This window comes from Electrona antarctica, assembly GCF_951216825.1.
Source record: "Electrona antarctica genome assembly, chromosome: 18".
NCBI lineage: Eukaryota > Metazoa > Chordata > Actinopteri > Myctophiformes > Myctophidae > Electrona > Electrona antarctica.
The window spans coordinates 3,392,077-3,418,908 of record NC_136799.1 but is presented as its reverse complement, the minus strand read 5'-3'; the positions used below and the strand labels follow the sequence as shown (position 1 = coordinate 3,418,908).

The 26,832-nt window shown below is 47.3% G+C and overlaps 1 protein-coding gene across 3 annotated transcripts in view; it reads left to right on the top strand.

Moving 5' to 3' along the window:
* The window catches only part of baz1a (bromodomain adjacent to zinc finger domain, 1A), a 56,693-nt gene that overhangs the window by 17,217 nt on the left and 12,644 nt on the right, over positions 1 to 26,832 (top strand). For 2 of the 3 annotated variants that reach the window (XM_079528892.1, XM_079528893.1), the window contains exons 12-26: positions 3,997 to 4,092; positions 4,577 to 4,801; positions 6,095 to 6,260; positions 6,766 to 6,852; positions 6,963 to 7,036; positions 7,454 to 7,533; positions 8,148 to 8,794; positions 10,034 to 10,251; positions 11,161 to 11,294; positions 12,391 to 12,536; positions 14,319 to 14,530; positions 15,499 to 15,570; positions 18,448 to 18,530; positions 19,934 to 20,098; positions 25,153 to 25,361. In XM_079528892.1, the coding sequence (XP_079385018.1) occupies positions 3,997 to 4,092; positions 4,577 to 4,801; positions 6,095 to 6,260; positions 6,766 to 6,852; positions 6,963 to 7,036; positions 7,454 to 7,533; positions 8,148 to 8,794; positions 10,034 to 10,251; positions 11,161 to 11,294; positions 12,391 to 12,536; positions 14,319 to 14,530; positions 15,499 to 15,570; positions 18,448 to 18,530; positions 19,934 to 20,098; positions 25,153 to 25,361 (2,614 nt within the window). The remainder of the gene's footprint in view (positions 1 to 3,996; positions 4,093 to 4,576; positions 4,802 to 6,094; positions 6,261 to 6,765; positions 6,853 to 6,962; positions 7,037 to 7,453; positions 7,534 to 8,147; positions 8,795 to 10,033; positions 10,252 to 11,160; positions 11,295 to 12,390; positions 12,537 to 14,318; positions 14,531 to 15,498; positions 15,571 to 18,447; positions 18,531 to 19,933; positions 20,099 to 25,152; positions 25,362 to 26,832) is intronic. The other variant, XM_079528894.1, reaches the window with a different exon arrangement.

Genomic DNA, 26,832 nt, shown 5'->3' with positions numbered 1-26,832 from the left:
TACTATGAACTCATGTGGCTGAAGGTCAGAGTACTATGAACGCATGTGGCTGAAGGTCAGAGAGTACTATGAACGCATGTGGCTGAAGGTTAGAGTGCTATGAACTCATGTGGCTGAAGGTCAGAGTACTATGAACGCATGTGGCTGAAGGTCAGAGAGTACTATGAACGCATGTGGCTGAAGGTTAGAGTGCTATGAACTCATGTGGCTGAAGGTCAGAGTACTATGAACGCATGTGGCTGAAGGTCGGAGAGTACTATGAACGCATGTGGCTGAAGGTTAGAGTACTATGAACTCATGTGGCTGAAGGTCAGAGTACTATGAACGCATGTGGCTGAAGGTTAGAGTACTATGAACACATGTGGCTGAAGGTCAGAGTACTATGAACACATGTGGCTGAAGGTTAGAGTACTATGAACGCATGTGGCTGAAGGTTAGAGTACTATGAACGCATGTGGCTGAAGGTTAGAGTACTATGAACTCAGTGGCTGAAGGTCAGCGTACTATGAACGCATGTGGCTGAAGGTCAGAGTACTATGAACGCATGTGGCTGAAGGTCAGAGTACTATGAACGCATGTGGCTGAAGGTCAGAGTACTATGAACGCAGTTTAGGAGGCCACAGGTGGAACCAAACATTGTCATGTCTTAGGCAAGGAGGCAACCAGGTGCTCAGGAGGTGTGTAGGTATAAAAAAATGGTAAAAAGGTGCTCCTGGGATCAATCGGGATAACAACACGATATAGAGAAAAGAGGAGATCCGGGCACACTTGGTGTCAAAAGGAGGAAATATTTTATTGAACCGACATGTTTCGACCTATACGGTCTTCATCAGGGCTAACAACACACAGAGCAACAAACTCATTAAATAGGGCTGGAACCAGGTGGGGACCAGTCCAGTAATTACAATTAACCACTTAGAAAATGATCACGTGGTTCAACTCATTACATCGTTATTACAATAGGAACAATCAGGCAATCATTAAGTAGAAAAAAAGGAAAAAGAAACAAGTGGAAAAAAAGGACCCAACACATGAAAAAGTACACTTAAAGCTATATACATACATTAGAAGGCTACACCATTAAAAACAGATATAGATGCAAAAATAATCTATAGGATATAAAAAGTATACCGGAGGACACAGACAATAGTAAATTAAGCACAGGTCAATATAGAGCCCAAATTAACCTATAAGAAACACATGAAGTCTATGTCCTCATTCAGGCCAGACGGGGTAATTGCATCCAGGGTGTGAATCCAGAAAGTTTCTCTCTGGTTCAGTCTCCTGATGCGATCACCCCCCCTGGTGAGAGGTTTTATGTATTCAATACCAGTGATTCTCAACAAAGTGTCATTATTGTCATGACAGTGACTAAAATGTCTGGCTATAGGGTAATTAGCATTATTAATACGAATGGCATATTTATGCTCAGCCAGGCGGTCTCTTAGGCGGCGCTTGGTTCTGCCTATATAAAATACATCAGGACAAGGACATGTGAGACGATAGACCACATGTGTGGTACTACAATTAATGAAATCATTGATTTTATATATCTTCTGTGTTTTGAGGTCTGAAAAGGTTTTTGCCTGAAGTACATTAGAACAATGAGGACAATTCATACATTTATAGGTCCCTATGGGTTTGTGAAGCCAAGATGTCTTATTGTCAGGAGGAAGGTAACTGTGAACCAATTTGTCCCTTATTGTGGGAGCTCTCCTAAAAGAAAAGATGGGAGGTTCAGGAAACACACTGCGGAGGGATGGGTCACTTTCTATAATAGACCAGTTAGATCTGATGATATTTTGTATACGTGAGGCCGCAGTGCTGTATTGGGAGACAAAAAAGGGGCGGGGTTGACTATGGTTAGTGCGCTTCCTTTTTACCAGAAGCTCAGGACGGTTTATTTCAAGTGCCTTATTACGTGCACACGAAATATTGGTGGGTTTATAGCCCCTCTCCCTAAAGCGGTTGCCCATATCTGCTGCCTTAGTATCAAAATCGCTGTCACAAATACGGCGCAATCTTTGAAATTGGCCAAAAGGGATATTTTTAATTAGGTGTGGCGGGTGGAATGAATCCGCTCTTAACAGTGTGTTCCTTGAAATCTCCTTCCTATAAATCGTTGTGTGAAGGTTCCCAAAGTCATCTTTGTAAATGGTCAAATCAAGGAAATTAATGGTCTGCTGCGAGTATTCAATAGTGAGTCTGATGTTTTCATTCAAATAATTTAAATAAGTATGGAATTGTAGGAGTTGTGTCTCAGACCCACTAAACACCAGCAGCAAATCATCAATGTAACGACCGTACCAAGTAATATATTGAAACCAAGGATTTATAGGATTTAGCACAAACATCTCCTCCCAATGGCCCAGGTAAAGACAAGCATAGTTAGGAGAGAAGCAGGAACCCATCGGTACACCGATAATTTGTTTGTACACTTCATCAGTAAACAAGAAAACATTATTATGAATAATCCATTCAGTTAACATAAGGATAAACTCAGTAGGAGGTGAAGTCTCTCTGTCGGAGAGAAAATGTTTCAAAGCATGTAAACCTTCCTTGTGATCGATGTTAGTGTACAGTGACTCCACATCCATGGTGACTAGAAGTTGTGACTTACAATTACCCAGGCTAGCAATTTTATTCAACACATCGGTTGTGTCCTCAATAAATGAAGGAAGCTTCTTATTAAAAGGCTTAATATAAAAGTCAATAAATTTAGAAGCAGGTTCACTCAAAGTACCGTTGCCTGATATAATCGGGCGGCCAGGAGGATTATCAAACGGTTGTTTGTGAATTTTAGGAAGTAAATAAAAAGAAGCGGTCATAGGACACTCAACCGAGTGGTATTTACATTCTTGTTCAGAGATCCAATTGGACTCCCTGGCATTAGTTAAGAGAGCCCGGAATTCTGACATCATGTTGCCTAGGGGGTTGTTAGGAAGTTTAATATAATGTTTAGAATTCAACTGTCGTTTCGCCTCAATAATATATTGCTCTTTGGACAGAACAACAACAGCGCCACCCTTGTCCGCAGGTCGAACAATGATATACTCATTCTTAGATAGTTCATTAAGAGCTAAGCGCTCCTTGTGTGTCAAATTGTTTTTGGGTTTAATACCCGAGTCATATGTGTCACCAAACAGATTGTCAATGTCATGATCAACTTTCCTGGTGAATGCAATGAGAGAGGGATTAGAAACCAAGGGAGTGAACCGGGATTTAGGTTTAAATATAGACAAGGGGACAGGTGGCAATTCAGTGTCTGTCTGGGTTGTGCCAGAATCAGAACTCGAAACCGGACTTGTAACAGGGGTCGGGTTCGGGAAACGGTGGGTATGTTCAGATTGATGGTGATGCCATGTCTTTAGATGTAAGTTCAGATAAAAACGGAATAGATCTATCCTGGTATCAAACAAAGTTGTATTATACGTGGGGGAAAAAGACATACCTTTCGCTAGCACACTCAATTGATCACTGCTTAGGCTAACACCAGATAGATTAACTACCGATAGTGTTTCCTCGGCTGGCTGCGTAGAGTTGTTTGTCGTATCGCCGTCCGTAGGGATGGGCGCTGCGGCTGGGCCTGTCATGTCTTGTTGTGAATGACCCCCAAATTGCTTAGCCAGGGACCCCTATTCCCCCACCCCCCAGTAAGTAGTCTTGCCGAGCCATGAGGCCCATAGGGGCAGGAGCCTATCTCCTATTTCTGTAGCGTGAGGCAGCTTGATGTACAAGTACACCCCCTGGACATGACGCTAGTATGTCGCAGGGACTTACCCCCAATCCAACCCTTGATGCTGAGTGTCAAGCAGGGAGGCACTGGGTCCCATTTTCAGAGTCTTTGGTATGACCCGGCCGGGGATCGAACCCCGACCTCCCAGTATCAGGGCAGACACTCTAACCACAAGGCCACTGATCTGGTCCCCCCCCCCCCCCCCCCCCCCCAGTAGGTTGCGTTTATTCATGTTCTTTATTTTCCTCTCCTGCATCCAGAGCTGTCAGAGGCTCGTGAAGATGAGACCGACCGCGATCACTCTGCCATCAGCGCTGTCGCCTCGCTGACCGCTGCCTGGTCTCAGCTACACCAGGGTAACGCACACACACACGCTCTCACACACACTCTACAGCAGGGTATCTACTATCGGGTCATAATTCATAATGATTTATACATTTAGCCCATTAAGACCTGAGGCCGAGTCTCCAAATGCCATCTAAGTAGTTCTCTTTTTCTAATCATTTCGTAATTCAAAGTTATTCAACACTTTTCAAATCTGCTATTTTTTAATATTCAATAACCACGCAAAAACAAAATATAAAGTGACACAGATTTTTTTAATGGGTTAAACATTCTCCAGTTTAAATATGTCAAACTGTGTGTGTGTGTGTGTGTGTGTGTGTGTGTGTGTGTGTGTGTGTGTGTGTGTGTGTGTGTGTGTGTGTGTGTGTGTGTGTGTGTGTGTGTGTGTGTGTGTGTGTGTGTGTGTGTGTGTGTGTGTGTGTGTGTGTGTGTGTGTGTGTGTGTGTGTGTGTGTGTGTGTGTGTGTGTGTGTGTGTGTGTGTGTGTGTGTCTCAGGTTGCCACATCAAGAAGCTGGACCTGGACAGCTGCACCCTGTCGGAGATCCTCCGTCTCCACATCCTGTCGTCGGGGGCCGACTGTAACCACGGCAACGCCAAGTTCCGCTACCAGAAGCAGGGCGGCTTCATGTCCACCGATGACCCGTGTGTCGAACTGCGATTGGCCAATCCCGGCATCCTGAAACGCCTGGCCCGCACCCCGGTGTACGACCTCACACCAGGTATTTTACAATAAACGCATCACGTCTCTGTGTGTGTGTGCTTGTGTGTGTGTGCGCGTGTGCGCGTGCGCGTCTGTAACCCGAGAACCGTTGGCCCCACCGACTTCTAATTTGACACACACACACACACACACACACACACACACACACACACACACACACACACACACGTACGTTCCACACCACCACAGGGAGTGCAGTGCCCGGTGTCGAGTCGGTAAGATACACGGTTGTCCAGAACCACCACAACAGGCTCTGGTCAGGCTCTGCCAGTGGACCTAAGTTCCCTCACCTGTACAATTCCTAGCCTCTGCCTCAGCCAATCGATTGCCACCATGGCAACCCCCCAACATTTCATTACTTAAGCAGTCCATTTTTCACAGTTAGTTTGCACTCTTCAGACACATACAGAGTTGCAGACAGACGAGATACAGGCGACAACGGGTATTGCATACTAGGTTCCCAAGTAGGCCGACGGGCACAGGTCTAGTATATATAAATCGGGGGTGGCCGATATGATAGAATCCATCGAGACAATACGATGTCTCCCCGTCATGATCTTTTCAGAGATATCCTCTAAATCATGATGCAGTGAATGCACCTGTTCTATGATTTGCAGTTCTATACGTTCATTTACGGTGGTTTTGTTCCCCGAAAATAACTATTTTGACCGTCTAAAATGGTCAGTTACTAATTATCTTTTAGTTTTTGTTAACTTGTAGGTGGTTGTACCGTTAAGTAACTTAAATATGATAAAAAACAACTTGTGATATTATATTGTTCCATATCGCCCACACCTATAGTAAATCTACTGTAATCTTTAACCTGACACCAGGTATAGTATCTACTGTAAATATTAGGGGATCACGATGTGGACATGACGATTCACAAATATTCAAAAATATTGTTCTTATTTATATATATTTGTTTATATGTTGGTACAGAATTCATTACTGTTTACTGCTTAACGTTTTTGTTTGTTTTTAGTGTAATAAAAATGGAAGTAACTAATCTGTTCATGTATGGATCATTAGAAAGCACTTTGTTTATTAGTCACACAGTGAGGGGGGGGAATAAATCATCTATTGGAATCTTGATGCATCGGTTTAAATCGAATCGTGTGTGTGTGTGTGTGTGTGTGTGTGTGTGTGTGTGTGTGTGTGTGTGTGTGTGTGTGTGTGTGTGTGTGTGTGTGTGTGTGTGTGTGTGTGTGTGTGTGTGTGTGTGTGTGTGTGTGTGTGTGTGTGTGTGTGTGTGTGTGTGTGTGTGTGTGTGCGCGTGCGTATTCACTAGGAGAGAAGCTGGCCATCCTTCAGGTGTTGTGTGGGAAGCTGCTGTCGCTGGTCTCAACCAGGGACTTCATCGAAGACAACGCGGACGAACAGAAGATTGGCAAACAGGAGCTGAGAGAGAGGCGCACGGAACAGCACCGCAGAGACCGAGAGGAGGCTGCATACAGGTACGACCCTAAAAATTACCATAATGTTAAGCCCGAAGCCCGACAAAGGCCCGAAAAAAACAAATAAAATAAATCCTGGTCTCTAAACTACCTCCTCCTGGCCAGCCGGGGCGCCTGATGGAGAGGAAAGGAACTGGTCGGAATAACGTGTTCCTTCCACGCGCTACGTCCGGCCGGGGAAACTCCCCCCTGTCAGGTGAAAAGAAGCAGCTTGGACTCCTCATGCATAGAAGGAAGCATAAGGTCAGTCCGCTGCCCTCCCCAGGTTGGCAGAGGAAGAGTAGCGCCCGGGATTACATTAGATAATTGACACTGGCTGAAAAAATGGGTTACAAAATCGTGGGATTAAAACAAAAATACAAAAGTTTTGTGACATACGAAAATTGCAGATCTACGAGCTCATTGCAGTGTGTTAACACAGTAAAGAGACATAAGGAGATGACTCTGATTGAGGGATTTATTCTTTCATCATAATTCAGTGTTGTCGTTGTTTTCTTTCTTCCAGAGTCCGTGTTCGTAAAGAGGAGAAGCTGAAGGAACAAGAGCTCAGAATGAGAGAGCTGGAAGACAAACTGAGACAAGACAGAAACGGGTACCGTGCACACTGACATAGATCTATTGCGGTGACCATGTATATTACTTGTGTATTTACTATTGTGTTGTATTGCGCGTATATTAAGTATTTGACTGTGTATTTTGTAGCACTGTGCACCGAGAGAGTCTGACGGGACAGAATACTGAAGACGAGGAGGACGACACCTCTACCAAGAAGACAGGTTCCTATATCCTTAATCTGTGTGTGTGTCTGTGTGTCTGTGTGTCTGTCTGTCTGTCTGTCTGTCTGTCTGTGTGTCTGTCTCTCTCTCTCTCTCTCTCTCTCTCTCTCTCTTAGGCCCCATTTACACTGGCAGAGAAATCTAGCCTGAATCAGATCTGTGCCACATCAAGATTGAAATCCGATTGGTTTAAATGGTCACATGACTCATTTAGACAAATCAGATTCCAATCTGGATGTGGCTCAGATCTGATTCAGGCTGGATTTGGCTGCCAGTGTAAATGGGCCCTTAGTAACCAGCACCTCCTTCTCTATCCTGCAGTTTTCACCCAGGAGATCTCTCACTCATTCACACACACACACACACACACACACACACACACACACACTAACCAGCACCTCCTCCTCTCTCCTGCAGTGGGCTTCCACCAGAAGGAGAAACAGAAGGCTGCTCCCGTCAGCCTCACAGCTGAGGAGCAGGAGGAGGAACTGGAGAAGGTAAGATGGAGTCTCCTCATTAGTTGTGGAAACAAACACGCCACAACGTAGCACGTTACTGTAAGCTTTTATTTTTCTTCCCCCGCTTTGAAAAGCGGCATAACACTTTATGACGCTTTTCAAAGCGGTATGCCGCTTTTAAAAGTGGTATATACCGCTTTGTGTAGAGTGGCATGCCAAAGACCACTTTTGGAGCTCGCCCTCCCTCAGATTTTCGCTAACCTTTGAAGAACCGTTCCGTTTCATGAAAATCCGCCATAAAATGGTGTGATCCTTTGTCGTTGTGTCGAAAAATAGTCCCAACTGCCGGTCAATAACAGAGCGTAGGACAGAGCCACCCATAGCGTGCCACCATTGCCATTGGAATGCATTGGGCCTCAATTTCCCAGAAGCCTTTGCATGCCAGTGCGACTGAAACATTTCCGGTGACGTCATCCGAACGCGTCACCTATCCCACTCTGTCCGATGGAAACCATGCAAGTCTTAAAACGTATAAAAAAAAGCGAATTAAACAATGAAAACCTAACTCGTGAACGGGATGGAAGCTGTTCTACATCAATTAACTCGTGAATGGGAGAGGAAGTGTTCATCCATGCGTGTGTGTGCTTTGTCAGGTCCAGGAGCTGCAGGATCGCATCCTGACGGCGTCGTGTCGTACGGCCATCTTCCCTCTGGGCAGAGACAGACTGTACCGCCGCTACTGGATCTTCCCGTCCACCTCGGCTCTGTTCGTGGAGGACGACGCCTTCGGCCTGACGGAGGACATGCTGGAGCCCCGCCCTGCCCCGCTGTCGCGGGGCGGACAGACTGAGGACATGCTGGAGCCCCGCCCTGCCCCGCCGTCGCACGACGGACAGACTGAGGACATGCTGGAGCCCCGCCCTGTCCCGCCCACGCGGGGCGGACAGACTGAGGACGTGCTGGAGCCCCGCCCTGCCCCGCCGTCGCACGACGGACAGACTGAGGACATGCTGGAGCCCCGCCCTGCCCCGCCGTCGCACGACGGACAGACTGAGGACATGCTGGAGCCCCGCCCTGCCCCGCCGTCGCACGACGGACAGACTGAGGACATGCTGGAGCCCCGCCCTGCCCCGCCCACGCGGGACGGACAGACTGAGGACATGCTGGAGCCCCGCCCTGCCCCGCCCACGCGGGACGGACAGACTGAGGACATGCTGGAGCCCCGCCCTGTCCCGCCCTCGCGGGACGGACAGACACAGGACGGGGCGCAGCAGGACACGCCCATGGACACTCACAGCAGGTAGCAGCGTTATCACTGGAGTTAACTAGAACCTTAGACTGAAGACAAATGTCCCCCAAAACATTCATCCTCGCGTCGGCCTCTCCCATCGTGGCGTTTTGTCACGCCTTAAGAGGAGTGGTTCACCCTAAAAACAAGCCCAAATTGATTAAATCAATTAATTACCAGCTGCATTTTTATTATCTGTGGGTCTGCTGCTGACGTTATGCCACTCTTTAGCTGCGCTCCGCTATTATGCTCAAATTAGTGACCCTAAAGAATTCTGAGGCAACATGGCTGGAGACAAGGCAGCCAATCAGAACTGCTCGACTAGCCATGCCGTGCAGACGATAGGATGTTATGGGTTGTTGCCAGTGGTGGCAACTGTCGTGACAGAAATAAGCTAAGCAGCCTCCAAAAATCAAACCAGGCAAGCAACTGTGAATGAATCCACGTTAGGCTGGAAATATGCAGACTTGGCAACACTCAGCAGAAAGGCACTAGCGGTGTCAGTCTACCAGAGCAGAAATACTAGCGGTGTCGCAAGTTTCCCAGGGAAACACTAACCAGCCGCTTTAGCAAGCAGCTGGTAAAAATGACGTATTTTCTATCGATTAACACACGCCATGAATTGGTGCAGATTCTTTTTGTTTTTGTTGCATTCCTAAGCCCATAATTTACGCTCTCAAGAGTTAAAGAGCTATAAAGGTCCATTTGGTTACCAACTCTCCATCATGTAGCTGCATGGGGACCACCTGGAACCCCCTCAAGGACCACTGTTTGACAACCACTGCTTTACAGCAGGGGTTCTCAACCCGTGGGTCGCGACCCCTCGGGGGGTCGCCAAATTATTTTAGGGGGTCCCCAAATTATTTAAAAAAAAAAAAAAAAGAAAAGATTTTTTTTTAAATTTTATTTTCACGATTTTTCTAAAATAGCAGACCTACAAGCTCGTAGCGTGCCGCTCGTAGCGCGCCACTCGGTGGCGCGCTACGAGCTTGTAGATCTGCTATTTTTCAATAGCTAAATTATAACATAATGCTTAAAACACCAAAAGGGGTTCCCGCCCAAAATGGTTTAAGGTTATTGTAGCAGTCAATTTATATTGGGGGTCGGGAGGGGGCGGGGCGGGGGTCCCGAGACGTTGCCAAAGCATTTTCGGGGGTCCCCGGCCAAAAACGTTGAGAACCACTGCTTTACAGCATTGATGATTGTAACGATGAGCTCTGAAACGCTAACCTCCTTTCCGGTTGCGTTCAGCCCCGCCGCCCCCGTGGTTGCCAGCGGCCCGCCAGTCATCCGTCCCAACCAATGGGCTTTCTACAGCTCGGTGGAGGAGGTGGAGCAACTGATGGAGGCGTTGAACCCTCGAGGTCACCGAGAGAGCGGCCTGAAGGAGGCGCTGTTGCTGGAGAAAGACAGAATCACACACATCCTCACCAGCACTGAGGATATATACAACAAATACAACTATACAGGTAATACAACAAATACAACTATACAGGTAATACATTAACGCATTCTGGGCGGGAACCCCATTTGGTGTTTTAAGCATTATACTTTAGCTATTGAAAAATAGCAGATCTACAAGCTCATAGCGCGGCACTCGGTGCCGCGCTATGAGCTTGTAGATCTGCTATTTTTGAAAAATAGTGAAAATGTGGCGCAAACCTTTGAATATATATTCTTTCAGAGCGAAAGTTTTTAACTCAAATATTTGCTTCTGGAAGGTCCCTGGAACAACATATTTTCAGATGAGGGCTGGCAGCCAAATTACATATAATCTTGGGGGTCCTTGACATGAAAATGTTTGAGAACCACTGATATAGAAACATGGGTTTATCAGAAAACTGTAAGGATTTCGAAGGCATTTGTAGAATCGTCCTCAGGTCTAAATGGGTAAGACTTATTGTCGCTGTCGGGTGAAAACCTGTGTCCAAAACTGTTACTTTTCAGGAAAAAAAAAAAAAAGAATAGATCTAATGTAGTTATTGTTTAGTCAGAGACTCTTGTTGATACTTTTCATTGGTTATATATATTTATAGACGTAAAGGTTGTGTAAGTGATTTTAACATTTTTGTTGTTGTTAAAATGTGTGTTAAATAGCTCTATAAGCCCACAGTAATCATTGCTATACAAATGAGTGTCAAATAGCTCTTTATTTAGTGTTAAGTGGCTATAAGACCCGCTCTTTAGTAAACGGAAATGCATTTTCAGGTCGGGATGCTGATTTTATCCAGAACACCAAGAAATTAACTAACTACTTTCAAAAACCTTTGAAAAGAGGCTGCAACGCGTTGTAGAGCGACTATTTTCAACACACTGTAGCCATTCTAGTGATTCTACAATAGAAATGTCAATCAATTTGATCAAACAATTCCTCGTAGACAAGCCGGAGGCGTCGTGGCGCTCTGTCCCAGAATCCTCTGCTCCAGCTGAGACGTACATGGAGAACCGACTCAGAGATATGCTGTTGGACATCGAGGACAGAATCTACCAAGGAAGTCTGGGGATGCTGAAGGTGTGTGCACGCACACGCACACGCACACACACACACACACACACACACACACACACACACACACACACACAGTCACGTGGCTGTCTTGTCTGAAATGGTCATATCCTGCCACTCACAGCTCCTCAAGTGTAATCTGAATAGTGTTCTTCTACTCTGTTCTGTGTGTGTAGATCATGCAGAGACACATGGAGGTTATATATGTTCTGTGTTCTGTGTGTGTGTAGATCATGCAGAGACACATGGAGGTTATATATGTTCTGTGTTCTGTGTGTGTGTAGATCATGCAGAGACACATGGAGGTTATATATGTTCTGTGTGCTGTGTGTGTGTAGATCATGCAGAGACACATGGAGGTTATATATGTTCTGTGTGTGTAGATCATGCAGAGACACATGGAGGTTATATATGTTCTGTGTGTGTAGATCATGCAGAGACACATGGAGGTTATATATGTTCTGTGTTCTGTGTGTGTAGATCATGCAGAGACACATGGAGGTTATATATGTTCTGTGTTCTGTGTGTGTAGATCATGCAGAGACACATGGAGGTTATATATGTTCTGTGTTCTGTGTGTGTAGATCATGCAGAGACACATGGAGGTTATATATGTTCTGTGTGCTGTGTGTGTAGATCATGCAGAGACACATGGAGGTTATATATGTTCTGTGTGCTGTGTGTGTAGATCATGCAGAGACACATGGAGGTTATATATGTTCTGTGTGCTGTGTGTGTAGATCATGCAGAGACACATGGAGGTTATATATGTTCTGTGTGCTGTGTGTGTAGATCATGCAGAGACACATGGAGGTTAATCTCTATACCTTCTGTGTGCGTAGATCATGCAGAGAGACACATGGAGGTTAATCTCTATACCTTCTGTGTGCGTAGATCATGCAGAGAGACACATGGAGGTTAATCTCTATACCTTCTGTGTGTGTAGATCATGCAGAGAGACACATGGAGGTTAATCTCTATACCTTCTGTGTGCGTAGATCATGCAGAGAGACACATGGAGGTTAATCTCTATACCTTCTGTGTGCGTAGATCATGCAGAGAGACACATGGAGGTTAATCTCTATACCTTCTGTGTGCGTAGATCATGCAGAGAGACACATGGAGAGCCGCTCTGGAGAAAGGCCAGTATGAGCTGCTGGTGTCTGACGGCAGACACAATGGACACATGAACGGAGGAGAGGACATGGAGATGGACGCCTCACAGCTACACATCAGCTCCAAGGACAGGTGGGTGGATGATCCATTTGATTTATAATTGGGGTTGGGATCCTTTGGAATCTGTTCCATCACACTGTCACTGGTTCTCAGACCTTTTAATTTCAAGGACCACCATAACTCGGAGTGACAGACCTGTTAAGGATCCATTCGGAGCCTACTCAAGTAGAATCAAGAGAATCCTTGTTACCTGACTTTGAGAACCCCCTACAATAATATGTATGCAATATGGTTTTTGAGTGGTGCAACCACTCAGTTCACACGGGTGTGATTTTTGTTTTGGGCGGGCATTAAGCATAATGCCTAGAAGCCTTTGTTAAAAAGATAGGTCTTTGGTCCTCTCTTCAACAGGACAAGGAATCAACAGACTGCAGTGCTCTCCGGTGGTCAGGGATGGCATTACACAGTGGTTTGTGGGGAGAATAGTTCTTTGAGATAGGATGAAGTGTTGTACGGCTGGAGGGAGAGGGGTTGACTGTAACGTTGAGGTAGGAGGGAGTGTTGTACGGCTGGAGGGAGAGGGGTTGACTGTAACGTTGAGGTAGGAGGGAGTGTTGTACGGCTGGAGGGAGAGGGGTTGACTGTAACGTTGAGGTAGGAGGGAGTGTTGTACGGCTGGAGGGAGAGGGGTTGACTGTAACGTTGAGGTAGGAGGGAGTGTTGTACGGCTGGAGGGAGAGGGGTTGACTGTAACGTTGAGGTAGGAGGGAGTGTTGTACGGCTGGAGGGAGAGGGGTTGACTGTAACGTTGAGGTAGGAGGGAGTGTTGTACGGCTGGAGGGAGAGGGGTTGACTGTAACGTTGAGGTAGGAGGGAGTGTTGTACGGCTGGAGGGAGAGGGGTTGACTGTAACGTTGAGGTAGGAGGGAGTGTTGTACGGCTGGAGGGAGAGGGGTTGACTGTAACGTTGAGGTAGGAGGGAGTGTTGTACGGCTGGAGGGAGAGGGGTTGACTGTAACGTTGAGGTAGGAGGGAGTGTTGTACGGCTGGAGGGAGAGGGGTTGACTGTAACGTTGAGGTAGGAGGGAGTGTTGTACGGCTGGAGGGAGAGGGGTTGACTGTAACGTTGAGGTAGGAGGGAGTGTTGTACGGCTGGAGGGAGAGGGGTTGACTGTAACGTTGAGGTAGGAGGGAGTGTTGTACGGCTGGAGGGAGAGGGGTTGACTGTAACGTTGAGGTAGGAGGGAGTGTTGTACGGCTGGAGGGAGAGGGGTTGACTGTAACGTTGAGGTAGGAGGGAGTGTTGTACGGCTGGAGGGAGAGGTGTTGACTGTAACGTTTGCCCGAGGCAGGTTAAAAACGTTACAAAACACGGGGAGTGGCATTTGTGTTCTGGTTGCCTAAATGGGGGAAGTGAGCTTTTATTTAATGTGTTTTGTTTGCTAATATGATCGAGCATCCTCGCTCGCTCTCTCTCTCTCGGCATGCAGATCTACAAGCTCTTAGATCTGCTTGTCTTTCTCTATTTGCTAATTGTTTGTTTTATAATGATTAGTTTGATTAACTTTCCCCTATTTGAAAGTGTGATGTGGGAAAGCAGTGCACCTAATGTTCTCTCTCTCTCTCTCTCTCTCTCTCTCTCTCTCTCTCTCTCTCTCTCTGTCTCTCTCTCTCTCTCTCTGTCTCTCTCTGTCTCTCTCTCTCTCTCTCTCTCTGTCTCTGTCTCTGTCTCTGTCTCTGTCTCTCTCTCTCTCTCTCTCTCTCTCTCTCTCTCTCTCTCTGTCTCTGTCTCTGTCTCTGTCTCTGTCTCTGTCTCTGTCTCTGTCTCTGTCTCTGTCTCTCTCTCTCACATAGAAGTGTGTTGAGTGGCGGCTGTTCCGTGCAGCTGTTCAGACTGCAGGAGCTGCGAGGGGAGGTTGCCGGGTCCACTGTGAGCGGCTCCAACGGTACGGGCAGCGGAGGCCCGGGGACGCCCCAGCCCGTGAACAGCTCCGTGCGCTGCCTTGCGCACGCCATGGCCCAGATAGAACAGGGAATCGAACGCAAGTTCCTCCAAGCTCCTCTGGGTAAGGAACAACTACAACACCTGGAGAACTAGCTACAGTACAGGTCCACATGGAGGACTAGCTACAGTACAGGTCCACATGGAGGACTAGCTACAGTACAGGTCCACATGGAGGACTAGCTACAGTACAGGTCCACATGGAGAACTAGCTACAGTACAGGTCTACATGGAGAACTAGCTACAGTACAGGTCTACATGGAGAACTAGCTACAGTACAGGTCTACATGGAGGACTAGCTACAGTACAGGTCCACATGGAGAACTAGCTACAGTACAGGTCTACATGGAGAACTAGCTACAGTACAGGTCTACATGGAGGACTAGCTACAGTACAGGTCTACATGGAGAACTAGCTACAGTACAGGTCCACATGGAGGACTAGCTACAGTACAGGTCCACATGGAGGACTAGCTACAGTACAGGTCCACATGGAGGACTAGCTACAGTACAGGTCCACATGGAGGACTAGCTACAGTACAGGTCCACATGGAGGACTAGCTACAGTACAGGTCCACATGGAGAACTAGCTACAGTACAGGTCTACATGGAGGACTAGCTACAGTACAGGTCCACATGGAGGACTAGCTACAGTACAGGTCCACATGGAGAACTAGCTACAGTACAGGTCCACATGGAGAACTAGCTACAGTACAGGTCCACATGGAGGACTAGCTACAGTACAGGTCCACATGGATGGTTCAGTACAGGAGAACTAGCTACAGTACAGGTCCACATGAAGGACTGCTATGGTGTCTTTACTGCCCAGAGTTTCTCTAGAACCAGTCTGCAGCCACTGCCAGCGTTTAAATAAATAAACAGTCTATAATACGTCATCCTTCGCCTCCTATCCCATGCCCTTTGAAGATACTCTGAAAAAGCGAAAACATGGTGAAAAAGAAACTCATGTGACGATGTAAACTGTGTCTGTCTGTGTCTGTCTCTCTCTCTCTCTCTCTCTCTCTCTCTCCAGGCGATGAGGAGTCAAAGAAGGACCAGAAGAACAAGAAGAACAGGAAGAAAGATGACGACCAATCCAGTGAAGGCAAGCTACACTCTGTCTGTCTGTCACCTTGCCATCTGATGGCCGTATATCCAGCAGAACTGGGTTCCGTTTCTCATCATGTGTAATACCTGTGTGGATCGGAGAAGATCTGTACTACTGTGTACTAGGGCTGGGTGCAATAACCGCAATATCGCCATACCGCCGGTATACAACGCATACCGCGGTATCGGGTTCGTTACCGCGGTAAAAAAAAAAAAAGGTCACCTACCTCTTCAAGATTTTTTTTTTTTTTTTGTCCGTGCTGTTCTGGCGCCCTAGGTTCTAACCCTAACCCTAACCCTAGTTCTAACCCTAGGTTCTAGGCCTAAGTGCATATGGTTGATATGAAATAAAGTGTATCATAATAAACAGTGAGGCTCAGTCAGTCTAATCATATGCCAGCAACACCAGAGGGAGTTCAACAAACCATGTGCAACCCAGATTCGGCACAAACAAGTATTGATTGATTGATTGAACTATTTATTAACAGTTTGCAGAATTACAGTAGCCTACATTTCAAGCACAACTCAATACAAAGACTGTTAACTGCGAGTGGACGACCCAATAAAGCATTACACTTGTTTACAAGAGGGTCCACCTAAATTAATTTCACTCCTATGCCACAAAAATGTGGAACGCCCTACCAACTGTCATTAAGACATGTAAATCCCTTGACTCCACCCACCCCCACCCACCCCTTTTCCCCCTCACTGTATATGTTTTTCCCCCTTTTTACCTCCTTTATGATGATTTCCTGTTTTTGGCTTTATAGAAGTGTATAGTGTACAAAATGTTATGATGAATTGAACAAGGTGGACCCTCTTGTAAACAAGTGTAATGCTTTATGGTGTCGTCCACTCACAGAGTAACAGTTAACAGTTTTTGTATTGAGTTGTGCAAATGTACTGTAAACTGTTAATACAAACTTAAATCAATCAATCAAGCAATAATGTTAACTCATGGCTTGGGGACTGGGGAGGCGCGCAGTTGCTGCGTGGTGTGGAGCGGATGGAAGTTGAACCTTTCAATTCATCATATATTAAATCTATCAGTTAACTTGGAATTTGTTTAATATGTTTAAGATTTTAGGTTCCATGATGAGGGGACGTTTTTGAATGGTGGTGTTTGTTTCATGCGATGCGCTGCTGAGCGGGCATTTCATTGGAGTGAGAATGGTTGCCATTGCGATTCCAAGTGAGACAGTGTGCGGGATTCTTTTTTTCTCTACTTCTCAGTTCCAGTTATCCGACGCACCTGTCCATTGTAGGTGTGCAGAAGGACTTTTTCTTATAGTCAGTCAAAAGATAAAAACAGTTCTGTCCGTCCTGTCTGTACAGCTCCCCCTCTCTCTCTCTCTCTCTCTCTCTCCCTCCCTCTCCCCCTTTCTCTTCTCTCGCTGACAGACATCAATACAAAGTTGAAACCGTTACGATGCGCCCTTATCCATAGGCTACAGCCTAATGTCTCTCTCTCTCTCTCTCTCTCTCTCCCTTTCTCTTCTCGTCTCTCGCTGACAGACATCAATACAAAGTTGAAACCTGTTACCTACGATGCGCCCTTATCCATAGGCTACACGTTTAGCCTAATCTTTCTCTCTCTCTCTCTGACGGTCTGAGCAATGCACGATGCACCTGGCTGTTACAATAGCGCGAGGTATTAATATTATCTCAAAACAAAGTCGGACAATGTTTTAAATTAGGCTACTCCAAACCAGACCCACCTATAAATGTTGTCTGTTGTGACATCAATGGGATCGCAGGAAAAAGACGCTCAACACAACTTGTCTTGATCTGAAATGATGTGAAATCCGTTCGCTTTTTTATTTCTTTTTTTAACAGCGGGCTGCGGGAGATGTCTGACGCAGTTGATTTGATTGACACCCGAACACGTGTTGCGGCATTGACATGCCAATCTTGCATGGTTGAATGGTTATTTGGCCCAAAAGGATTTATATATATTATAATCACACAATCAAAGTCCGGATCGTTTGCAGCTGGGGTTAATTGCCTCGCGCTGCGCAAGGGTCTTCACATTAGCGCTGTTGTGGATTTAATTTTGGTAAACTGGATAACAACAGAAACACGTGGAAAAGCTATATGAGTCGTCTTGTCTGTTGTCTCTGTAACGGTGCCACTGTGTGTGTGTGTGTGTGTGTGTGTGAGCTGTGAGGGGAGGCCGCGCATGGAGGAATGACACTGGAACTGCACTAAAGACACACAGCTGCTCTATACATCTCCGTATACGGTGTTTTACCGGATTTTGCAGACCTGCTCTAACATCTCCATACACGGTGTTCCACCGGACTAAATAACACCCCAGCCCTACTGTGTACAGTGACCACGTGTGCAGGCACGACCGTGCTGTTTAACTTGTGCAATGTTTAGGCTCGTTTAGGATAAGATTACTGCAGCGCAACAAAATAAAGTTGAGCTACGCAATGAATGCGTAGCGTAGGCTACCATACCTCAAGGCAACCCAGCTGCCACTGTCTGAAAACACCGCCGTACAATCATTGATTCCTCGTCGTCGGGTCTTTAAAATATTGGAAATAATTCGGATCTCGGAAACAAATTGCCGCGGGTCCACTCGGGCTCGGTGCCTCTGAACAGGTCGGCATCAGGCCAAATTGCCGCGGGTCCACTCGGGCTCGGTGCCTCGGAACAGGTCGGCATCAGGCCAAATTGTCACGGGTCCGTTCAGGTTTGGTTTACTTATTTGAAAATGTTTTCAGAACGGGTCGGTAACGGATCAAATATCACAGATCCGTTTCGGGTTCGGGACCTTTTTTATTTTTTTTACCCATGAAGAGCTCTAGTCGGATGGTAATGAGTCTGACCTGTGTGTCTCTCTCTCTCTCTCTCTCTTTCTGTGTGTCAGATGGCAGTGACAGTGGCCGGGTGTGTAAGACGATTTTGGAACGTTGGAGAGACTCGCTGCAATTCTGCTCCAGTCTTTCTCAGGTCAGTACCGGTTAGAACCAGTTCAATACCGGTTAGAACCAGTTGGAATCATTCACAAGACTAACTATCATACTCACGTGGATGTTGAGGATTTAACAGGTTTAATGCCGACCATTTACGGCCGTCTTTCAGGCTAGACGCCGACTGCCTATTTTTAAAGTTACCTTTGAACAGCCACTGCACCGCCCGCTGAGTTGGTTAAAGTTACCTTTGAACAGCCACTGCACCGCCCGCTGAGTTGGTTAAAGTTACCTTTGAACAGCCACTGCACCGCCCGCTGAGTTGGTTAAAGTTACCTTTGAACAGCCAGTGCACCGACCGCTGAGTTGGTTAAAGTTACCTTTGAACAGCCAGTGCACCGACCGCTGAGTTGGTTAAAGTTACCTTTGAACAGCCACTGCACCGCCCGCTGAGTTGGTTAAAGTTACCTTTGAACAGCCACTGCACCGACCGCTGAGTTGCTTGTCATGAAAATCCACTTTAAAATGGTGTAATCGCTTGTTGTAGTGTAGAAAAGTATTCCATAGCGGCGATCACAACAACAGACCGGGCAGCGCACGGCTTCTTCCTCCAGCAGATTCTCCATTGTAAACAACGGGGACTCAATTTCCCAGAACCCTTTGCATGCCGGAGCGACGGACCTTTTTGCGATGACGTCATCAAAACGCGTCTCATATCCCATTCTGTCCGGTGGATTACCCGTATGACTTAAAACTGATTAAAACGTGGATTAAACAATGAAAACATAACTCGGGCAACTCGTGAATAGAAGTCAAAGTGTTAAACAGAAAAATGTGCTAAAATGTCAGCTCCCACGCTTTGAGTTGCAGCGCAAAGCTCCGGTGATCACGGCCAGTGCACCACCTGTGCCAGTGCAGTGCCAGACCAGACGTCACTTCCGCGGTGGTCACCGCTCACACAACACATTTCTCTGTTTTTACTGACCACCGTTTCGGACGGTGGTCACCTACCTCTTCACCGAAAACTGGACTATGAATAGGCCTTGAATTCTCTGCTCCCATTGGGTGGCTGTGGCTCAGGAGGTAGAGCAGGTTGTCCAATGATCCATGGGTCGGCGGTTCGAATCCCGGCTCCTCCTGTCTACATGTCGAAGTGTCCTTGGGCAAGACACTGAACCCCAAATTGCTCCCGATGTGCTGGTTGGTACCTTGCATGGCTTCCGCCGCCATCGGTGTATGAATGTGTGTGTGAATGGGTGAATGTAATGCACAATCTATGTAAAGCGCCTTGGATAAAGGCGCTATATAAATGCACCATTTACCATTTATTAGTCAGGATACGTTCAGCCACTGCTCCTAATGGTCGGGATGACTACATGACGCGGATTAAATCCAGGTATATGCAAATGTACGACGACTTTAACAAATTGTTATTGTGTCCAGGTGTTTGTCCATCTGTCCACGTTGGACAGGAGTGTTATTTGGGCCAAGTCTCTCCTCAACACTCGCTGTAAACTGTGCCGAAGGAAAGGAGACGCAGAGAACATGTTGCTGTGTGACGGCTGTGACCGAGGACACCACCTGCACTGTCTCAGGCCCAAACTGAAGGTAGGGGCACACACACACACACACACACACACACACACACAGGACACCACCTGCACTGTCTCAGGCCCAAACTGAAGGTAGGGGCACACACACACAGGACACCACCTGCACTGTCTCAGGCCCAAAATGAAGGTAGGCACGCACACACACACACACACACACACACACACTCACAGGACACCACCTGCACTGTCTCAGGCCTAAACTGAAGGTAGGCACACACACACACACACATACAGAGACTGGTTTTAACCACGCTGGGGGCGGAAGTAGCAGGATTTTGGGCGAAAGTACAGCTCAAGATAATGACGTTGACGCTTTACAAATCAGTTTACATTCTCCGTGAATGAAACAAGATTTGTGATTGGTCGAAAATATATAGAATCCGGAGGAAATGCATCTGACGGATGTTCCGGCCCGACACTTCCGCCAATACACTCTCTGCCTTAAGTTGTGATGGCTGGGAGCGAGGCTAGTTCTGGACTGGTTTTGTCTCTGTGTGTGCAGTCTGTCTGGAGGAGACTGGTTTTGTCTCTGTGTGTGCAGTCTGTCTGGAGGAGACTGGTTTTGTCTCTCTCTCTCTGCAGTCTGTCAGGAGGAGACTGGTTTTGTCTCTCTCTCTCTGCAGTCTGTCAGGAGGAGACTGGTTTTGTCTCTGTGTGCAGTCTGTCAGGAGGAGACTGGTTTTGTCTCTGTGTGTGCAGTCTGTCTGGAGGAGACTGGTTTTGTCTCTGTGTGTGCAGTCTGTCTGGAGGAGACTGGTTTTGTCTCTCTCTCTCTGCAGTCTGTCAGGAGGAGACTGGTTTTGTCTCTCTCTCTCTGCAGTCTGTCAGGAGGAGACTGGTTTTGTCTCTGTGTGCAGTCTGTCAGGAGGAGACTGGTTTTGTCTCTGTGTGTGCAGTCTGTCTGGAGGAGACTGGTTTTGTCTCTGTGTGTGCAGTCTGTCTGGAGGAGACTGGTTTTGTCTCTGTGTGTGCAGTCTGTCAGGAGGAGACTGGTTTTGTCTCTGTGTGTGCAGTCTGTCTGGAGGAGACTGGTTTTGTCTCTGTGTGTGCAGTCTGTCTGGAGGAGACTGGTTTTGTCTCTCTCTCTCTGCAGTCTGTCAGGAGGAGACTGGTTTTGTCTCTCTCTCTCTGCAGTCTGTCAGGAGGAGACTGGTTTTGTCTCTGTGTGCAGTCTGTCAGGAGGAGACTGGTTTTGTCTCTGTGTGTGCAGTCTGTCTGGAGGAGACTGGTTTTGTCTCTGTGTGTGCAGTCTGTCTGGAGGAGACTGGTTTTGTCTCTCTCTCTCTGCAGTCTGTCAGGAGGAGACTGGTTTTGTCTCTCTCTCTCTGCAGTCTGTCAGGAGGAGACTGGTTTTGTCTCTGTGTGCAGTCTGTCAGGAGGAGACTGGTTTTGTCTCTGTGTGTGCAGTCTGTCTGGAGGAGACTGGTTTTGTCTCTGTGTGTGCAGTCTGTCTGGAGGAGACTGGTTTTGTCTCTGTGTGTGCAGTCTGTCAGGAGGAGACTGGTTTTGTCTCTGTGTGTGCAGTCTGTCTGGAGGAGACTGGTTTTGTCTCTGTGTGTGCAGTCTGTCTGGAGGAGACTGGTTTTGTCTCTGTGTGTGCAGTCTGTCAGGAGGAGACTGGTTTTGTCTCTGTGTGTGCAGTCTGTCAGGAGGAGACTGGTTTTGTCTCTGTGTGTGCAGTCTGTCTGGAGGAGACTGGTTTTGTCTCTGTGTGTGCAGTCTGTCTGGAGGAGACTGGTTTTGTCTCTGTGTGTGCAGTCTGTCTGGAGGAGACTGGTTTTGTCTCTGTGTGTGCAGTCTGTCAGGAGGAGACTGGTTTTGTCTCTGTGTGTGCAGTCTGTCAGGAGGAGACTGGTTTTGTCTCTGTGTGTGCAGTCTGTCTGGAGGAGACTGGTTTTGTCTCTGTGTGTGCAGTCTGTCAGGAGGAGACTGGTTTTGTCTCTGTGTGTGCAGTCTGTCAGGAGGAGACTGGTTTTGTCTGTGTGTGCAGTCTGTCTGGAGGAGACTGGTTTTGTCTCTGTGTGTGCAGTCTGTCAGGAGGAGACTGGTTTTGTCTCTGTGTGTGCAGTCTGTCTGGAGGAGACTGGTTTTGTCTCTGTGTGTGCAGTCTGTCTGGAGGAGACTGGTTTTGTCTCTGTGTGTGCAGTCTGTCAGGAGGAGACTGGTTTTGTCTCTGTGTGTGCAGTCTGTCTGGAGGAGACTGGTTTTGTCTCTGTGTGTGCAGTCTGTCAGGAGGAGACTGGTTTTGTCTCTGTGTGTGCAGTCTGTCAGGAGGAGACTGGTTTTGTCTCTGTGTGTGCAGTCTGTCTGGAGGAGACTGGTTTTGTCTCTGTGTGTGCAGTCTGTCTGGAGGAGACTGGTTTTGTCTCTGTGTGTGCAGTCTGTCTGGAGGAGACTGGTTTTGTCTCTGTGTGTGCAGTCTGTCTGGAGGAGACTGGTTTTGTCTCTGTGTGTGCAGTCTGTCTGGAGGAGACTGGTTTTGTCTCTGTGTGTGCAGTCTGTCTGGAGGAGACTGGTTTTGTCTCTGTGTCTGTCAGGAGGAGACTGGTTTTGTCTGTGTGTGTCTGTCAGGAGGAGACTGGTTTTGTCTCTGTGTCTGTCAGGAGGAGACTGGTTTTGTCTCTGTGTGTGCAGTCTGTCTGGAGGAGACTGGTTTTGTCTCTGTGTCTGTCAGGAGGAGACTGGTTTTGTCTCTGTGTGTGCAGTCTGTCTGGAGGAGACTGGTTTTGTCTCTGTGTGTGCAGTCTGTCTGGAGGAGACTGGTTTTGTCTCTGTGTGTGCAGTCTGTCTGGAGGAGACTGGTTTTGTCTCTGTGTGTGCAGTCTGTCTGGAGGAGACTGGTTTTGTCTCTCTCTCTCTGCAGTCTGTCAGGAGGAGACTGGTTTTGTCTCTGTGTGTGCAGTCTGTCTGGAGGAGACTGGTTTTGTCTCTGTGTGTGCAGTCTGTCAGGAGGAGACTGGTTTTGTCTCTCTCTCTCTGCAGTCTGTCAGGAGGAGACTGGTTTTGTCTCTGTGTGTGCAGTCTGTCTGGAGGAGACTGGTTTTGTCTCTGTGTGTGCAGTCTGTCAGGAGGAGACTGGTTTTGTCTCTGTGTGTGCAGTCTGTCTGGAGGAGACTGGTTTTGTCTCTGTGTGTGCAGTCTGTCTGGAGGAGACTGGTTTGTCTCTGTGTGTGCAGTCTGTCTGGAGGAGACTGGTTTGTCTCTGTGTGTGCAGTCTGTCTGGAGGAGACTGGTTTGTCTCTGTGTGTGCAGTCTGTCAGGAGGAGACTGGTTTTGTCTCTGTGTGTGCAGTCTGTCTGGAGGAGACTGGTTTGTCTCTGTGTGTGCAGTCTGTCTGGAGGAGACTGGTTTGTCTCTGTGTGTGCAGTCTGTCTGGAGGAGACTGGTTTGTCTCTCTCTCTGCAGTCTGTCCCAGGAGGAGACTGGTTTTGACTGGTTTTGTCTCTCTCTCTCTCTCTCTGCAGTCTGTCCCAGGAGGAGACTGGTTTTGACTGGTTTTGTCTCTCTCTCTGCAGTCTGTCCCAGGAGGAGACTGGTTTTGACTGGTTTTGTCTCTCTCTCTGCAGTCTGTCCCAGGAGGAGATCGGTTTTGACTGGTTTTGTCTCTCTCTCTGCAGTCTGTCCCAGGAGGAGACTGGTTTTGACTGGTTTTGTCTCTCTCTCTGCAGTCTGTCCCAGGAGGAGACTGGTTTTGACTGGTTTTGTCTCTCTCTCTGCAGTCTGTCCCAGGAGGAGACTGGTTTTGACTGGTTTTGTCTCTCTCTCTGCAGTCTGTCCCAGGAGGAGACTGGTTTTGACTGGTTTTGTCTCTCTCTCTGCAGTCTGTCCCAGGAGGAGACTGGTTTTGACTGGTTTTGTCTCTCTCTCTGCAGTCTGTCCCAGGAGGAGATCGGTTTTGACTGGTTTTGTCTCTCTCTCTGCAGTCTGTCCCAGGAGGAGACTGGTTTTGACTGGTTTTGTCTCTCTCTCTGCAGTCTGTCCCAGGAGGAGACTGGTTTTGACTGGTTTTGTCTCTCTCTCTGCAGTCTGTCCCAGGAGGAGACTGGTTTTGACTGGTTTTGTCTCTCTCTGCAGTCTGTCCCAGGAGGAGACTGGTTTTGACTGGTTTTGTCTCTCTCTCTGCAGTCTGTCCCAGGAGGAGACTGGTTTTGATTGGTTTTGTCTCTCTGCAGTCTGTCCCAGGAGGAGACTGGTTTTGACTGGTTTTGTCTCTCTCTCTGCAGTCTGTCCCAGGAGGAGACTGGTTTTGACTGGTTTTGTCTCTCTCTCTGCAGTCTGTCCCAGGAGGAGACTGGTTTTGACTGGTTTTGTCTCTCTCTCTGCAGTCTGTCCCAGGAGGAGACTGGTTTTGACTGGTTTTGTCTCTCTCTCTGCAGTCTGTCCCAGGAGGAGACTGGTTTTGATTGGTTTTGTCTCTCTGCAGTCTGTCCCAGGAGGAGACTGGTTTTGACTGGTTTTGTCTCTCTCTCTGCAGTCTGTCCCAGGAGGAGACTGGTTTTGTCTCTCTCTCTCTCTCTGCAGTCTGTCCCAGGAGGAGACTGGTTTTGACTGGTTTTGTCTCTCTCTCTGCAGTCTGTCCCAGGAGGAGACTGGTTTTGATTGGTTTTGTCTCTCTCTCTCTCTCTCTGCAGTCTGTCCCAGGAGGAGACTGGTTTTGATTGGTTTTGTCTCTCTCTCTGCAGTCTGTCCCAGGAGGAGACTGGTTTTGACTGGTTTTGTCTCTCTCTCTGCAGTCTGTCCCAGGAGGAGATCGGTTTTGACTGGTTTTGTCTCTCTCTCTGCAGTCTGTCCCAGGAGGAGACTGGTTTTGATTGGTTTTGTCTCTCTCTCTGCAGTCTGTCCCAGGAGGAGACTGGTTTTGACTGGTTTTGATTGGTTTTCTCTCTCTCTCTGCAGTCTGTCCCAGGAGGAGACTGGTTTTGACTGGTTTTGTCTCTCTCTCTGCAGTCTGTCCCAGGAGGAGACTGGTTTTGACTGGTTTTGTCTCTCTCTCTGCAGTCTGTCCCAGGAGGAGACTGGTTTTGACTGGTTTTGTCTCTCTCTCTGCAGTCTGTCCCAGGAGGAGACTGGTTCTGTCCAGACTGTCGTCCCAAGCAGCGTTCCGTCCGCCTGCCGTCGCGCCAGCGCTCCTCCATCGATGAGGAGGAGGAGGACGAGGATGAGGAGGAGTCTGAGGAGGAGGAGGAGTCCGAGGAGGAAGAGGAGGAGGAGTCCGAGGATGATCAATCGTCGGCTGAGGAGGAGGAGGAGCCAGTGAGGTGTGATCCTAGACCAGTGGTTCTCAAACCTTTTCCATGTCAAGGACCCCCAAATTAACCCTAATTAGCCCACGGGCCCCCATTTGAAGAGATTTGCCAGAGACCCCCATAAGAGAAGATTTGTACAGCTCTAGCAGTAATTCTCAACCCGTTTAATTTGTTTGACATGCATATTAGTCTACACAGACCCCCACTTAATGGCATTTCTATCTCTGGGACCCCAATTTATATTTTAAAATCAATGTTAATTTAACTCTGATCTCTGAGAGTGTACAAATGGAACCAAATGGACCTGTTGGGGTCCATTTGGTTCCAAACTATTATTGGGAACCCCCTGGAACTCCCTCAAGGACCCCTGGGGGTCCCCGGACCCCACTTTGGGAACCACTGTCCTAGACCAACGTATTTTTGAGGGGCGCCAGCCCCTCCTATGCCCAGCGTTGTGTGTCTGTGTGTGTGTGTACCTTAGAGTATATATTAATAGAGACGGCACCCGGAGGAAACCCTGAGGCGAAATGGACATAGTGGCCGAATTTGTCATTGCAGCTCGAGCCAGCGCTGGTCCGTTGACTATCTTTGCGCACGTTCATGTTATTGGGTCCATGACACGTGAACGAATGTGCAACCACCTTGAAACCAATGTATTCTTTTGATATCGGTTCGATACCGATATTGCATTTTTTAGGCCAACATCCACCAATACCGATATGAATTGCCCATCCCTAACAATATACAAATTAGGCATTTAGCAGACTCTCTTAACCCTCTTATGGCCACCCTAATTAACAGTGGATTGGTCCTTCTACCTGCACTATTCATATGTTTAATTAACAGTGGATTGAGCCTTCTACCGGCACTATTCATATGTTTAATTAACAGTGGATTGGTCCTTCTACCTGCACTATTCATATGTTTAATTAACAGTGGATTGGTCCTTCTACCTGCACTATTCATATGTTTAATTAACAGTGGATTGGTCCTTCTACCTGCACTATTCATATGTTTAATTAACAGTGGATTGGTCCTTCTACCTGCACTATTCATATGTTTAATTAACAGTGGATTGGTCCTTCTACCTGCACTATTCATATGTTTAATTAACAGTGGATTGGTCCTTCTACCTGCACTATTCATATGTTTCATTAACAGTGTATTGTGCCTTCTACCTGCACTATTCATATGTTTAATTAACAGTGGATTGGTCCTTCTACCTGCACTATTCATATGTTTAATTAACAGTGGATTGGTCCTTCTACCTGCACTATTCATATGTTTAATTAACAGTGGATTGGTCCTTCTACCTGCACTATTCATATGTTTAATTAACAGTGGATTGGTCCTTCTACCTGCACTATTCATATGTTTAATTAACAGTGGATTGAGCCTTCTACCGGCACTATTCATATGTTTAATTAACAGTGGATTGGTCCTTCTACCTGCACTATTCATATGTTTAATTAACAGTGGATTG